The sequence below is a fragment of the Episyrphus balteatus genome, chromosome 3 (assembly GCF_945859705.1).
Source record: "Episyrphus balteatus chromosome 3, idEpiBalt1.1, whole genome shotgun sequence".
NCBI lineage: Eukaryota > Metazoa > Arthropoda > Insecta > Diptera > Syrphidae > Episyrphus > Episyrphus balteatus.
This window is the reverse complement of record NC_079136.1, coordinates 128,321,063-128,337,914: the sequence shown is the minus strand read 5'-3', so window position 1 is coordinate 128,337,914 and position 16,852 is coordinate 128,321,063. Positions and strand designations below refer to the sequence as shown.

At 28.2% G+C, this 16,852-nt stretch overlaps 2 protein-coding genes across 5 annotated transcripts in view; both read left to right on the top strand.

Annotated features, from left to right (window-relative positions):
• LOC129913732 (protein rolling stone) overlaps positions 1–16,852 on the top strand; it is a 160,552-nt gene that overhangs the window by 125,059 nt on the left and 18,641 nt on the right. The gene's annotated exons all lie outside the window — the stretch shown is intronic.
• On the top strand, positions 13,632–14,123 carry LOC129913744 (vitelline membrane protein Vm26Ab-like). The gene has a single exon (XM_055992565.1). The coding sequence runs from the start codon at positions 13,701–13,703 to the stop codon at positions 13,986–13,988; it is 288 nt and encodes a 95-aa protein (XP_055848540.1). The 5' UTR covers positions 13,632–13,700; the 3' UTR covers positions 13,989–14,123.

The following is a 16,852-nucleotide window of genomic DNA, read 5'->3' as shown; positions in this document are numbered from 1 at the left end:
TAGTAATTAAAAACTTTCGTGTAAGAAAATCGTTCCAACCAGTTTTACAATTTGAGAGAAAAACAAACAAAAGACGGTTTTAAAATAAATATATCCATTTCAGAAATATCAATAATTTTATTTAAAAAAATACGAAATTATTAAAATTAAACTATAAATCAAAAAATAAAGGCATACTCTGCAGAAGAAATTCTAGTAGATACATATCGTATTAAATAATTTTCTGGAATTTGGTTGTCAGCTACGTAGTCGTTGTATGAAAGCCTTCCACACACCGCAACAGTGATTTTTTTTTAATAAGTTCCAATGAAATTAAATATACTTAAAAAAAGCCAAGCTTGATAGCCAAAAATCAAAAAAGAATGAATAAAAATTGCAACATGTAAATATTTTATCGCTGTGCAATTTTTCTGATAAACCGAAGCATAAATAATAACACGGTGGACAGTTATAACCAAGCCAAAAAAAATCATAAAAAAGCTCATCAATCCATTTTTCACTTTTTTATCCTTAGTAGCCTTACTTAATTTCCAACATCAATGTTCTGAATTCATCGATATCACCATGACTGAAGATCTCTAAATTTTTTTTATTTCTTAGAGAACTGCAAAGCTTGACGATTTCTCAAAAAGTTCAAATATTCAAGAGTAGGAAGAAAAAATTATCCATGTTTCTCTATTTTGTTCAAAGTTTTGTATAATTTTTATGACACAGAAATTAAATTAGCTTCAAGTTTTCAATAGCGTTTTTTTTTCTGCAACTCAGTATTTATTTTATTTTGAGAAAATAATCAAAAAAATGAAAAAATTTTGTTTTGTAGAAATTAGGATGATCATAAAACTGCCAAAGAACGAAACGACTTATAAGAAAAAAATAAGCCAAAACCGAAATTGATACCTGAAAATTTGTAAAAGTTTATCGAAAATGATCAAAATTAAAGAAAATTTCCAACCATTAAAAAAAACCAAAATATTTTTTTTTTTTTCAATATCAATAAGCAATTTTATTTTTTATAAAAATAAAGCCATAACAAATAGTTAACAAAGTCCAGCTTTCAATAAGATTCATCAATCCAAATTCAAATGTCCTTAGTGTTGTGGAGCGTATTGTGGGTATTGGTATTGTGGAAGCAAGTACTGTGGAACTTGTTCGGAGTATGCTCCAGCATATCCTCCAGCGGCACATGGTACTGGGGCAACATTTGGTTGGCAGCTGAACAGGTAGTTCTTGGGGCATGGTGGAGCTGAGTATGAAGCACCACCTCCATATGATGGAGCAGCTGGAGCTCCATAGCTGGATGAGACCATACCTTCCTTCTTGTCCATTTTATCGGCGAACACAACGCAAACGACGGCAGCGAAAGCAATCAAAGCAGCGAAGAATTTCATGTTGAATTGGTTTTGAGTAGTTGATGTACAAAGCACAAAGAACTTGTAGTAACTGATGGTTAAGCTGTGGATTGGATACACATTTTATAGTAAATTTGTTCTTTTGTTTTGATTTAACACCCGGTATGTCGATTATATGCTTCGTCATATTGTTTGAAAAAAATTTATTGTTTTGCTTAAGAATGAGTTTTATGTTGCAACAATTGTGTGTGTCTGTTTGGTTTGCTTGGTATTGCTGAAATCGTTCTACAAAAAATAAGCTCACAGTCTAAATAATTTATTTCTTTTGCCCTAAATAATACACATTATTCCACATATGAAGATATGAAAACCCTTTAGTTTCTTTAAAAAAATCCTCACTTTAAAACAAAGTAACAAATATTTCTTGAAGTCCTACATAATTTAATTTTTTTTTCCTCCCTTCTCTCACTCTGTCACTCAAATAAAAATGAATTGGTATATTGATTTAATCTTGCTAAGTGCTTTTGAAGAGAAGTTGTTAAAGTTTATTTTTTTTTTTATTTTTTTGGTCCACTCGGGCGTATGAGTAACTTTTTTTTTTTTGTAATTTTGAGGAAAACATTTTCCGCAGGACATCAAACATGTATTTAATTGTAATGCAACTCATTAAATTAATTCTGACAACACATGTTTTACAAGGACTTGAAGAGTTTCTTAAAACATTTAACTTAATGAGATTTTTAAGAATAGAGAGGATGCACTTTCTGGAAGACAGGCGAAGTAGAGTAATACAAATTTTGCTTTTTTTTTGAAAAAAAAAATTCAAATTTCCTTTTCAAATGCCATCGTTTAGTTTGTGTTTAAAAAAAAAAAAATAAATTCCCAAAAGAGAAAAAACACATGCACTCTCCCACTTGAAAGCAAGGATGTTTGAAATTAAATACCAACATCTGTCAAAGTTGACACTTTGAGTGGAGGAGAGATGAAGCTGTGTTTTTTTTTTTTTGTGGTAAAGTGCTGGTATGATTTTGGCTGATACTCCTGTTGCTAACGGTTCTGTAATAATATAAAGATGGAAGGTTGAATATATTCTTGTGTATGAGTAATAGAAAAATACATATAAGAGAAACAGAGACAGGGAGACGAAAAACAGACACAACAAGGATGTGCTTCTGTTGTTGAGAATAAATTAAAATAATTTCCCTCATATCCTTGAATAGCATTTTAGGTTGATATGCCAGAAGATAAATAATAATATGATAAAGATGTGTTCAAGGGGAGAAGAGGGTTGTTGTTATTTTGATAGCTGTTTTGTGTTATTAAGTCCTACTCAAGTGAAGACAGCTTTTAAGGAGAGAGAAAAAAAAAACAAGAAGCACCATGAAACATTTTTTTTTTCTTTACATTGCAAAATAGATCCTTCAAATTTTTAATTTTTTTTTTCACTCGGCTTTTATATGGTCGATTTAAGCAAAAAAATAACACCCATCAAATCAACATCAATATTCAAGTAGCCAGACATTTGAGAAAATTGATTTTTATTTATAAAAAAAAAAAAAATAAAAGAAAACGAATAAGAATTTATACAAAAAGACATAAAATTTGGTTTTACTTTCTTTACCATTAAATAAGCTTTACCTGAGACTACAGAAAGCACTCAAAGAAATATATGAGTCAGGAGGTTTAAAAGAGCCATGAAATATTACTGGGAAAGGAATTTATTTGATATGTTATACTTTGGTGTTTTATTGAAATACCGATTGGAAAAAAGATTTTTAAATAGCTGGTTAGGAAAATGATCTAATAAAAAAAAAAGAAGCAAGACAGATTTTAGGTATAAAAATTATTTTCCTAGTATTGAATAAATAAAATCTTCAATTAAGTCTTAAAAAAATAAGGGATTCAGCATTCATAAAGCAAGAAGCTGCCATGTCTCATGTTTTCGTGTCACACATCATAATAATTACCAAAAGCCGCACTTTGTACATTTTATTGTGACACCTTATGTTCGGATTATGGCACTAGACATTTTGGCAAATTAAAAATTATAAAATGTGTTAGCAGTCAAAAGGCTTAAGCTTCTTTCAGATTTCTACGAGTTTTAAAAGAAAAATGTTGAACAAGTTTTTGAATTCAATTGAAACGCCCAAATTCAGATTCTGAAAAATTATTTCTGATAGTTTTCATACTTAAAATTAAAACAAGCCTTATCGAAGCTACAACAAAATACAAGCGTTTTCGGGATGATTTCAGCACATTGCATGACTGATAAGATTCTGTAAAATTTCTTTAAGTATTAAAAGCAGAATATTCAATAAGATGTAGTACTTTTACGTTCCTAAAACTTAACACACCTTGATTATGTTTCTTAAAAAACAGTAGTTTGACGGAGTTTTTAAACACAAGATCCATATTTTTTTTAATGATATGTGAACTGAGTTACTTAGTTACAGCTTTTTTGTGCTGCGCACAGACTTTAAGTACTAAGTTTCTAAATTGTATTTTACCTTAATTATTTAAAAATTTGTACTCAGGGTGCTTTAAAACACTTTTTGTTTTAAAAAAATTATTTCAGATTTCTTCCAGAAAATCTAAGTGTTGAACTTTTTGCAAAAAAAAAAACAAAAGGTAACACATTTTGTCTTAAATTTTTGATTTAAAATCAATAATGCTTATTGGGGAAATTAGTGCTCAGGATATGGTATATACACCGAAAAAAAAATTTGATAATAACAGCTATCAAATTAACATTTTTCAGTGACAAAAGTCGTCCAACAATTAAAATATCAATTTTGATATTTTATCATATCATTTTGACATTTTTTAATTTTAGGTGGATAGTGAAAATTTCACTTTGACAATTAAAATATCAATGTTGACTAGATTTTATGTTTTAGTTTATTATAATGAAACTTATTTCTTTCTTTTTCTTTTTTATTATTTTTATTATTTTAAGTATTTTCTTTCTTTTTTCAAAACATTATTGAAAGTGAATATTCTTTACAAAATAGTGGTGATAGTATTTTTTTCTATTATTTTATAAGTGATATAATTGTTTTGTTATTTTCTCCCAAACTATGTGAAGTAAAATCTTATTGCCGATCAAATTTTCTCAGTATTTTATTTTTTTATTTTACTTCAAAAAAAAAAAAAAAACACACAGCGCCTTTAAATTAGTACACATTAAGAATTTTGTATTTAATATTTTTCAATAATTTGGAATGAGAAATTGATATGAAAAAAGGATAGTAAAATATCAAAAAAAAAAATTTCCAAAATGTGACATTTAAATATTATCCTGATAATAAAAATATTGTTTTAACATTTTAAATATCATAAAACACATTTTATAGAGCATTTTTGGCTGTTAATTTGATATTTAAAAAATGTTAAATTGATATTGTTTTTTTTTGGTATATGTACATCGTCGTAAAAAGAAAAATAATCAAAAATATAGTTATCCGTACATTAGAAGTTGTAATTTTTGGCACTACGGCTGCAATATATAGGTACAACCCTCATGGAGAAGCTTTTCTTCTAAAAAAAAAACAGAGATTATATTTCAAATTTGTTTGAGTACTATAACAACTTATATGTATTTAAATACAGGGTGTCCCAAAAGTAATGGATTAAACGAAATATGCTGATAGGCCAACTTTAGGACTCTCAGAATTTGGTAACTTGTTCATCCCAAATCCTTACGGTTTCAATTTAATGCAGTATTTGTGAAATTTCGAAAAATCCCGACTTTGAAACAGTATTTTGCTTCCTCCGCTCATAATTGATCTTTGTTTTTTACAATTCTTTCACTAAAACATTGCCTAATAATAAGAAATAATTAATTAATCAAAATATTTTTTATTTCATATGCCATTTTGCTGCAAATTAATTAACAGTTCCATGTTTTCTAAAAACTCAATTTCTTACTTTTATTTCAGAGCAACATCCTGAAAAAAATTTGTATAGTGTAACACTGGTTTATTATTTTAGAAACTTTCCGTGTTATTGCAGTTTTCAAAAATGTATAAAAGTTTCCAAAGTAGAAGATAGAACTGAAGATATTACAATTTAAAAGCAACAAAACAGGGCTTTTCAGAGAAAAATAACAAAGAAAAATAAACACATTTTCTCGGCTGTTGTTTGTTTATTTCTTTTTGAACAAAAGCCTCGATTTTTGTTTGTTATTTTGCTCTGAAATCGTCTGTTTTTTGCATTCAAATTAAAATACCTTTCGTTCTAATTTTAACTTTGGAAATTTTTATACATTTTTGAAAACTGCAATAACACGGCAAGTTTTTAAAATAATAAACCAGTGTTACACCATACAAATTTTTTTCGGGATGCTGCTCTGAAATAAAAGTAAGAAATTGAGTTTTTATAAAACATGAAACTGTTAATTAATTTGCAGCAAAATGGCGTATGAAATAAAAAATATTTTGATTAATTAATTATTTCTTATTATTTGGCAATGTTTTAGTGAAAGAATTGTAAAAAACAAAAATCAATTATGAGCGGAGGAAGCAAAATACTGTTGCAAAGTCGGGATTTTTCGAAATTTCACAAAAACTGCATTAAATTGAAAACCGTAAGGATTTGGGATGAACAAGTTACCAAATTCTGAGAGCCCTAAAGTTGGCCTATCAGCATATTTCGTTTGATCCATTACTTATGGGACACCCTGTATAAAAGTAAGACGTAAAATAGGTTCATCTTTTTGCAAAAATGTAGGTACATAGTATGTTTTAGCTAATCTCGTGAATTTTTTTCAAACCAATTTGTTTCAAAATTTACGGACACATATTTCTTATAATTTTTAAGATATTAATTAATTTACTTTATTTGAAATAAGTGTATATTAAAAATACCTAAATGATTTTGTAACATTATAAAAATATTGCCAATAAAACAAATAAAAAAAAAAAAATGTGCCTAAATTTAAAAAAAAATTAATGCAAAATTTTTCAATCAATAAATCAAAATTTATTTTTCAAAAAAATCCTAAAATGTGTTTTTCGGAAATGTTATTTACCGGCCGTATTCTGCTATTCGATTCAATGTCTAAAATAAGAAGCGTTTAAATGGGCGTTAAAATTAAACTTAAACAATTTTTTTTTTCTTTAAAATTTTTAAAACAGACGGAAACAACGTTTTGCTTTCGAAATTAAGCGTTTTTTCAAAGCCATGTTGACGTGGTAAAGGAAGGAAATCTTTCGATTCACGCAGAATACGTTTGCATATCTCATTTAACAGTTACGCTATATCGTGTTCGAATTCAACAAATCTGGCTTCTTCAGTGCAAAAAACAAACCGTTTTTAGTTCGGATAATTACTTTTGGGACACCTTGTATAGTAAATCATTAATAAAAAAAGGTTCAAGTTAACATTTATTTATAGCTCCAAACAACAAATTTATAAAGTTTTTTTTTGAGAAGTTATAAGGAAATTTTACATTTCATAAAAAAAATAAAATAAAATAAAATAAAATAAAATTGTTCGGTACTAATTTGTATACCTATAAAAAAAACCTTTTTATTTTTTTTTTTACCATAAAAGCAAAGATATGCCACCCTGTAGTATATTTTTTTTTTATTGATCCAGAACATGTGTAACCAAAAGAAATACATAAATTCCTAAAAATTCCTACATCTATGGCAAATATTGAAAGTTCAATATTTTGTTCTATAAATTAAAATGAAAAAAAAAAAAAAAACATTGTGCAACTAAAAATGGTAAGTTGCAATCAACAAGGCATACGCCAACCTAAATTACAAATTGCTGTGTTCTACAAAAATTTCGATGACATGATTACCTTTCATTTTTATATGAATTCAATACAAAAAAGTTACCCAATTTCAGTTTATACTCAATTCGGTGTTGTTTTTGTTGTTTATGATGACACCATTATTCCCTGTGTTGCGTAAGTAAAACTTAGCCCAACAGGTGATAAAGTCCACTTTTCTTCGTTTTATGTTTTACATTCTAAAATGTTTTATAATTTCGAATTCCATTTCGAATAAAGTTATGAATTTAGAATTTCTACAAAATAAATGACTATCAATTTGATCAGGTTTTTTTTAACGAATAATTTAAACTCAAATCAAATTTCAAAGAGAATTTCAACATGGTTACCAACAAGCATTAAAATTTCCAACTAAATCCCCTATGAAAGTGATATGTTTCCTTTTAACTTGTGTATTCCCAGAGTGCGTTTAATATGTACGAGTACCTCAAAAAACTATAAACACAATTCATACATTCAAAATGTTATCATTTCTCAAAAACTATGTTTATGAAAAAGTTGTGTACGTACACCTATGTTCTGGTATGTTACCTTTTCAACAACAACAACAAAAAATCTAGGAAAAAACCCTTGGTTGTATGATTTTCAACAAATCACACAGAGTACTCGGTCAATGTCAGATATTTGTTTAGTTCTTGGAATGGAAAACTAAAATTTTGTATACCTACATAATAGTTTGCGGAGTTAGTTATTCTAGGTATTTTGGAGAAGGCAGTTCTTAATGTTGTCCATGTTATTTTGAACAGCACAAAATTGTGTACGGTAACATCTATTAAGGATAACACTAACTAAAAAAGGAAAAAAAGCCCTAATAGAATGGGGAGAAACTATTAAACATGCAAACAAACAGAAATACAAAAATTACAATCTCCGAGCATCAAGTGGTGATATCAGTCAACATACCTCCTTTCATATGTACCAACAGAACTTATACAAACACATATACAAAATGTGCCGTTTTTATAATTCTGTGTAAACCCACTCAAAACAGCCATCATCGTCGAGTACCCGAGCACTTCCGACATCCCTTCCGGTGCGAATACTCGCTTCTTCACTGGTTTCTGTTCTGGGTTTCCAACCTCTTCCTTCTCCGCCTTTCTCTTTCTCTTCTTTGGAGAGATTCAAAAACACACCGTTACTCGGTCTGTATGCATTTTCATTGCGTTTCCTGTTAATTATTCAGTTTGTCAATATTTTGTTTTACAAAAAAAAAAAAAAGGCAAAAGAAAAAAAAACAAAATTCTACTAGAGAAGTGGAAAGATCCTGCCTCTCGTTCATCATCATTTGAGATTGAGTGAGCATCCAGCAGCGCATCAGGAGGATTCCGAGGCCACCTTTTAGGTGGTAGGTATATACCTATGAATGTATAGATAGTCTCCACTGGAAATCAGTCTTTCATCCATATTATAAGTGACGTGGTGCAATCATCAGAGCTTGTCTGCTGCTCCTGATGATGATGACGATGATGAGACACAATGGGCGACGACAACAACATCTACTAAACACAAAAACAAATAATATACAAAACAGCGCAGCGCTTGAATGGCGCATTGGGAAGGATGCTGAAAGGATGTCGATTCGCTGTGTTGGTTATAGTTTTGTAGTATTACAACAATTTTATCATCCTTCAGAGCTCCGTCGTGTCGGGTAGAATTGTGTTTATTTAAGTATTGGAACAACTTATGAGGGATTGTTGCTGTTTTGAATGTTTGGTTAGGGAACTTTCCATCAATGTTTTATAGTCAGTTTGAATTCTAGTGAATTTGGTACCAGTATTTCTAGGAAGAATTTTAGTGTTTCCTTTAATTAAGAAATGCAGATGAATGTTGAGAGTTCAATATAATGAGCTCTGCAATATTTCTTTGAGTTAAAAATATTTTTTGTTTTAATTACTTTTAAATCAATTTTTTATTATTTCTTTTTTCTGTTGTACTGACATTTAATGATTTTAAAATATGAGAAATTCGTGCCTAAAATAAAAAATAATAAATGAAAATGAATAATGGTAAAATTACAATAACTCGGTATTGGAATATTTGAGACTCACCTTCTTAAATTATTACCTATTTTTTTTTTTTGGGTTTCACTAAAATATAATCAAAGCATTGAATTTTGAACAAAATATTAGTAAGTGCAATTAAAAAAAAAGAAATTTAAATTTTGTTTTACAAATTTTGAGGTTTTTTTTCCATAACGCACGCCCTTGTAAAAAGTACTTTGTTATCTGGTTTAAAGTAATTTATCTTTTAAAATGTTTTTTTTTCTCCAAACGAACTTGTGTAACAAAGATATTGAGAAAAAATTGAAAATCGTTATAACCCTAACCCTAAAATTAAAAAAACAAAAAAATTTTGTAGGCATGCCAGTAAAAAATATTAATCGACATTCGACACATAAAAACAATGTTTCAATAAAATTGATTGGTTCTTTTTTAAAAGATTTATACAAAAATCATGTGTGCAATTCACACGTGGTAGAAGTGAAACCTTAAACAATCATTAAAAAAAAAAAAAAAAAAACACCATTAAGAAGCTTACAAATTTTCCTAAAGAATAAAGCCATACTTAAATTTTTACAATGCACGAAAAGAATAAAAATAATTTATTCAAAAAAAAAGGACCAAAAAAAAAATCTTTTTTTCTTCTAACACCATAGAATCTATTTTTTCGTGAAAACTTATACCTACATAATAAATTTTATACCATCTGAAAGCTTATTATTTCAACAGGATTTTGAATATTAAACTAATAGAAATTTTGTATAATAAATATAATTATTATATTTTATTCTATTACCTATCCACAGTATTAATTTCATTTATCTATCTATTAAAACAAAAAGGTTAGAATCAATTGATTTTTTCTGTCGCATCGTGTTTCAAAGAACTACGATACTAAAGAAGTTTTCACTTCAAAAACTAACTTATTTTTTTTTTAATCCAAAAATTATATTGTATTTTTTTAAATCTATATTTTTTTTCAAACGGAATTTGGTTGAAATTTTGTTTTCAAGGTTAATTAATCTTTTCTTAAAAATCGCTTAGACATTAACTTTTTTTGGAAAATGTTTAAAATATTTAAAATCACTTAAATAAAACGCTAAATTCGGGATACAACAAAATAATCGCTGGCAGGATTTTCCTTACGTTTTATTATTCCTTAAAGTTCAGTTCATTAAAATATAATTTGCACTAAATTTAAAAAAAAAGTTCTGCTAGGCAAAATCTAGTAGAATATGCCAAGAGAAATTCTGGTAAAAAGTACTACATATGAAATTTGGTAAAATTAACCAAAAGTCTCATAAATGCTTCGGGGTAGATAGCACTGGTCTACAAAATTTAATTTTTTTTGTTGCGGACACTAAAATATAATGTTCTATGGGTTTTTGATGTGCTGCACTCGAATCTGAAGTCAGAAATATTTTATCAGCTCCCGTTTTTGAAATATTACCGTTAGAAAGTTAAAAAAAAAATCGTTTTTTTGACTTATTTTGAAGTTAACAAGATTTTCCCCACATCAACCAAAATATACTTTTCTGAAGGTTTTTGGTGTGTTGAACTTAAATCTGAAGTCAAAAACATCCTATCAGTTCCCGTTTCGGAAATGTTACCGTTAGAAAATGCAAAAAACGTTTTTTTTACCAATTTTGATGTTATGCCATAATTTTAAGAATTTTTTTAAATATAAATCATAACTATTTTCCTTCTTTCAAGACCTTTTTAAATCTTTTCGATATCTTTTTTACTGCCCGAGATATCTTAAAATGAAGTAAGTGTTTTTTTTTTTTTTTATCAAAAAATAGATGAAAACGTGATATCTGTTTGATACCATTATCATAAAGCAAAAAACTGACGATATCTCCAACAATAAAAAAGTTATCGAAAAGATTTAAACAGATTTTGAAAGAAGGAAAATAGTTTTTATAGAAATCGTTATAATTTGCATATGTCTTCACATAAAAGCATAACCTAAAAAGTAGTTTTTTTAAATCTTTTAACGGTAAAAACGGGAGCTGATAGGAGATTTCTGACTTCAGATTCGAATTCAGAACACCCGAAAATCTATAGAAAAGTATATCTTAGTCTCGGCACCAAAAAGCTGGTAGACATGTGTAATAGCACCAGTAGAAAAAACCAAGAATTTTCGTTCCTAGTATATTTTTTCCTAATAAATATATTAACAGTCTTCTGGTTAAAAATACCAAGCATTCTCATTAATTTAACTATGTCTGATACCTGGTAAATAGAACCATTTTCTGGTATTCTTTTGCAATGGTGGTCTCTTTTCTGGATAATTAATCCAGGCATTTTATTTAAGAAAATATTCTTTTTAAATACTTTCAGATATTTGGTACATTTTACCAGGAGAAAATATTCTTCACCATACTTCCTGGTAGAATAAAGCAGATAATTTATCTAGATTCCTTACGTATTCTACCAGATTCCTGTTTTTTACCAGGATTTTCAATTTTTTTCATGTAGGCAATTTCAGGCAATTCTCGTAGATTCTGTTAGATGTAGTATTCTAAACCTTTTTTTGGACTATATTAACAATTTTTTTTTAAGTGTAGATATTTCCCCCTCATATTGGTTCTTTCCTATTAACCCCCTTCAATTTTTCATAGCAATTTATTTCAAATCCTGTACCGTTTTTAATTTTTTATTTATTTTAAATTAAATTCAGAAAAGCTAAGCATACAAACTATTGATTTCAAATAACTATGGTGCCTCTTAAGCTAGCTTTGGAGAAATCAAAAACATATCGGAACTGACATTTATTCAAGGATATGTTCGTATGCTCATAAAATATGAGCATATTATTTTGTTATATTGGCATACTTTCGTTCCCATTTTAAGTTATTAGAAATTTCTTCATCCCTAGAATATTACTTTTTTTTTTTGTTCATTTTCTAGGTCAGTAAATTTTCATTGTTCAATTAAAGACTCAGTTCAAAAAATACAAAAAAAAAACTATATTCATTCAGCTAGTTTATAACTCATTTTAATTACATCCTCTCTCTCTCTGCTCCCAACCTTAACCTCGCTTCTCTCATTTACAATTTTTTTCACTAGGGAATACAAAAAAATCACAAAAAAAAAAAAACTGTTGCATAGATCATCAACACAAGAAGAATAAAAAAAAATCTTCACAAAAAAAGTAATAATGAATGTCATCCTTTTTGTGACAGAACCTAGATCCTTCCTATGTAAAAGTTCTTTTGGCAGGAAGGCACAATAAAAGGCAGGCCTTTAAATTGTGCGCTTCGAAATAACTAACAAAAAAAAAAAAAAAAATACTTACAATAAAAAAGAGACGCCTATCTCAAAATTATGAAAAATACAAAAAAAAAAAAAAACATCATTCATCATAAAGGCAGTGAAATGTAAATGCAATGCAGTGCAGTATACTCATCATCGTCGTCGGTGCAAAATTCTGTCATGCAACAAATTTGTATTGTGTTGCCATCTTGCCAAGTATTTATTTTGAATTCTACAAAAAAAAAAAATGAAACTAAAAAAAAAGACAATGGCCGGAAGCACATGAATTCCGGTAGAATGATGCCACCATTTTGTAAAACGACTTCCGTTTAAGTATGTTTAAACATCAAAGACAAAAAGAGATATATTATACAACAATAAAAAAAGGAAAAAAAGTGAAAAGGAAGAGAAAAAAAAAGCTTACAAACACAAAATGCATAATTACTATGAATTTATATCCTCCCTTTTCAAATCTTAAATGCGTGTTGCCAGCAAGCAAATGAATGCAAAAGGTGAATTTCACAAGAAAAATAGATATTGTGTATATGTTTCGTGGAAATTGTTTTTTTTTTTTTTTTGTTGAAAGGGCTATGAATTTTGATGAAGGTATGATTCCTAGAAAAAATCATGCAAAAGTCAATCCAATTCAGGGTTTTTTGGTCATGGGCATGTGAGTATTTATAAAGAGAATTCACTTTAATTTAGTTAGGGTTTTAATACACGGAAATGACATTTATTGAAAATTTCCACAAAACAAAGCATTTGATTTAGGATTCGTGGAAATTAAACTAACAAAAAAATCAAATCACATAGAATATTTCGTCCTATGGTAGCATTGAATTAAGCTTCTTGATAGCTATTAAAAATCTTCGAAACAAGCTTAAATTGCAAACCAATAAAATTGTTCACAAAAGCATTGTATTTTTATGCTAACAAATAAAAAGTCAGTTTTACATAAAAATTGAAAAAAAAAAATAAAATGTTTACTCTATCAGTTTTCAATTTATTAACAAGTAGGCTTGCCCAATATAATTAAAACCTAAATTTGGTTACCTACTTTTCTAAAAAAAAAAATAAGAACATAAAACAAAAAAAAAAAAAAATATTTACAAGCCGGGTGCATTACCAAATGCGGAATCAAAATTTGCTTACATTACAATTTGGCACACTTCCACTATACTTCACACTTTTCGAATCAAATTACTATAAAATGTGTATCCAATTCTCAAACTAACCATCAGTTATTACAAGTTCTTTGTGCTTTGTACATCAACTACTCAAAACCAATTCAACATGAAATTCTTCGCTGTTTTGATTGCTTTCGCTGCTGTCGTTTGCGTTGTGTTGGCCGATAAAATGGACAAGAAGGAAGGTATGGTCTCATCCAGCTATGGCGCTCCAGCTGCCCCATCATATGGAGGTGGTGCATCATACTCAGCTCCACCATGCCCCAAGAACTACTTGTTCAGCTGTCAACCAAGCTTGGCCCCAGTTCCATGCGCTGCTGGTGGTGGATATGCTGGAGCATACTCCGAACAAGTTCCACAATACGCTTATCCACAATACGCTCCACAATATTGAAGATAATAACAATGAGGCATAAATTTGGACGAATTTTTGACACAATAACGAGCTGGACTTGGTTAAATGTATTTGTTATGGCTTTACTGTTTTTAAAAATAAATACGCTTAATAATTTCGATTGAAAAAAAAAAAAAATCTATTTTGTTTTGTTTCTCAAAGGGGTTTTTGATGGTTTCTTATTTTCAGAAGGTTTGAGTTGTGGTTTAACTTTTCAGAGTTCATATTTTTGCGATACAACATTTTTCGCCTTTAACGTAAAAATATATTCATCAATTGCTTCATCATGGATAACGAGACTTTCTGCTTTTGTTAAAATTATGTTAAAAATTTGATGCTAAAAATGATTAAGGCTTTAGTTTGTTTGCTATTTAACCAGAAGATATTTAGGTACCTAACAAAAGAAACAAATGTAAGCAATGACATTAGGTTCGTAAAAACAGGCATATTAATGGCATTTAATAAAATTTGAGTCTATATTAGCATATTTCAAAAAGAATATTGCAGCAATTTTGAAGTTCCGGATGGTTAAAAAAATTAAGCTCAAATCTGTTAAAAAAAGCAAATTTTCAGAAAAAAAATGATTATCATCCTCTTTTATTATCCAATAGTGTTTCAATTTATTTAAAGTCCAGTCAAAATAGCTTCTTCTGAGAATAACTCGAATAGAGCTGAAAATTTTTATTATACACCGAAAAAAAAAATTGATAATAACAGCTATCAAATTAACATTTTTCAGTGACAAAAGTCGTCCAACAATTAAAATATCAATTTTGATATTTTATCATATCATTTTGACATTTTTTAATTTCAGGTGGGATAGTGAAAATTTCACTTTGACAATTAAAATATCATTTTGACATTTTTTTAAGTTTAAGTAGATAGTTAAAATTTCACTTTGACAATTAAAATATCAATGTTGACTAGATTTTACGTTTTAGTTTATTATAATGAAACCTATTTTTTTCCTTTTCTTTTTTATTATTTTTATTATTTTAAGAATTTTCTTTCTTTTTTCAAAACATGACTGAAAGGGAATATTTTTTACAAAATAATGGTGATATTATTTTTCTATTAAAGGTGATATAATTGTTTTGTTATTTTCTCCCAAACTATGTGAAGTAAAATCTTATTGCCGATCAAATTTTCTCAGTAAATCATACATTTTACTTCGAAAAAACACAAAGCGCCTTTAAATTAGTACACATTAAGAATTTTTTATTTAATATTTTTTGCAATAATTTGGAATGAAAAATTGATATGAAAAAATGATAATAAAATGTCAAAAAAAAATTTCCAAAATGTGACATTTAAATATCATTTTGATAATAAAAATGTTGTTTTAACATTTTAAATATCATAAAACACATTTTATAGAGCATTTTTGGCTGATATTAAAAAAATGTTAAATTGATATTGATTTTTTTTTTCGGTGATATACGTTTGATTAATAATTAAAAAATTATCAAAATCCTAATATTCAAAAATATATGAGTTCAAAATACCGGCTTTTTTGAGTCTTAAACGATGTAATTTCTCAAAAAGTTCACATGATTCCTACAAAAAAAAAATACCTATATATTTTTGTTTCTGACTTTAGTTCGGAAAATATTCCGATATTAAAAATTCTAAATGTCGGATTTTCTATTGGGTTAAAAAAAAAGTAAAATGTGCACTTTTTTTAAAGTGTATTTTCTGTATTTGAAAGCAAAATTTTTTTTTTATTTGTTCAAAAGTCAAAATTTGCTGTTTTTGGACTTCTTTTTTAAGAAATCAATGCGATATTTTGTATAGAATGATGTATAGATGATGTGTATATATTTTGGAGAGTGAGTCATGCATAGATAAGGCTATCAATATCTCTCTGTCGGCACACGGGTGCGAATTTGGCAGGACAAAAATAAAAAAATTACGATTTTTCAAAAAAGTGGTCACAAAAAAGGTGAAAATATTTTTTTTTTTCGGAATTGTGAATACAATATTCGAATTCTTCGGGCCAAAAATGTTAATGCACTAATTCTGGACATCGTATACCTATTGTTCAATTTAACTACATATTTTTCTGTGGTTTCACTTATAATACAGGTAAAAATAGCATTAAATAAAAAAAATGATTAGCCTCTTGAGACTGGACAAACATTTATTTATTTGGAATCAAAGAGTCTATACATTTTTTTCCGTAACAGGGTGTCTTTTCACAAGGAGAAAGTTTAAGTTGCCAAAATGTTGAATACACTGAGGGAAAAAATAAATTGAAGTTGAAACGTCGTTGTTTCAAAGATAAACTACTTTGATTTATGTGACTTTAAGATACGAAACCATCAAAAATCAACCTTTTTCATCTTCAACGCAAAATCATTCCGAATAATAGTTAAATCAATGTGGTTTCCATTGATTTCACGTTGTTTTATGGTGGCTTTTCCCTCAGTGTAGAAGAGTTTTTATAGAAATTTAAAAAATTTATGTGAACAAAAAAACAAAAAAAAAATCGTTTTTCAAAGGTAAAAAACAACACCTGAAAACAAATCGAGCTCCAAAACAAGTATGCAATTTGATTTCTTTTATAATTTTGGGAAGATTTTTAGAAAACAAAATTTTTAATCATTAGATCCGTTTTAAAAAATAACTAACCTATTTTTTTGTATAACGTTCCAACACGAAATAAAAAGAAAGGTAGGCCTAAAAACTCCTGGTACAAGCAAATGCAAAAACACCAGCATTCAGTTGGCCTCAGAAACGGAACAATACAAAACCGGGAGGCTTGCCGCCGATTTCTGAGGTCAACCCGGCGAACCCCACAGGCGGATCACAAGTGTGAAGCAGTAACGTGGGAAGGTTATGATAAAGGAAGAAGAAGAAGAAGA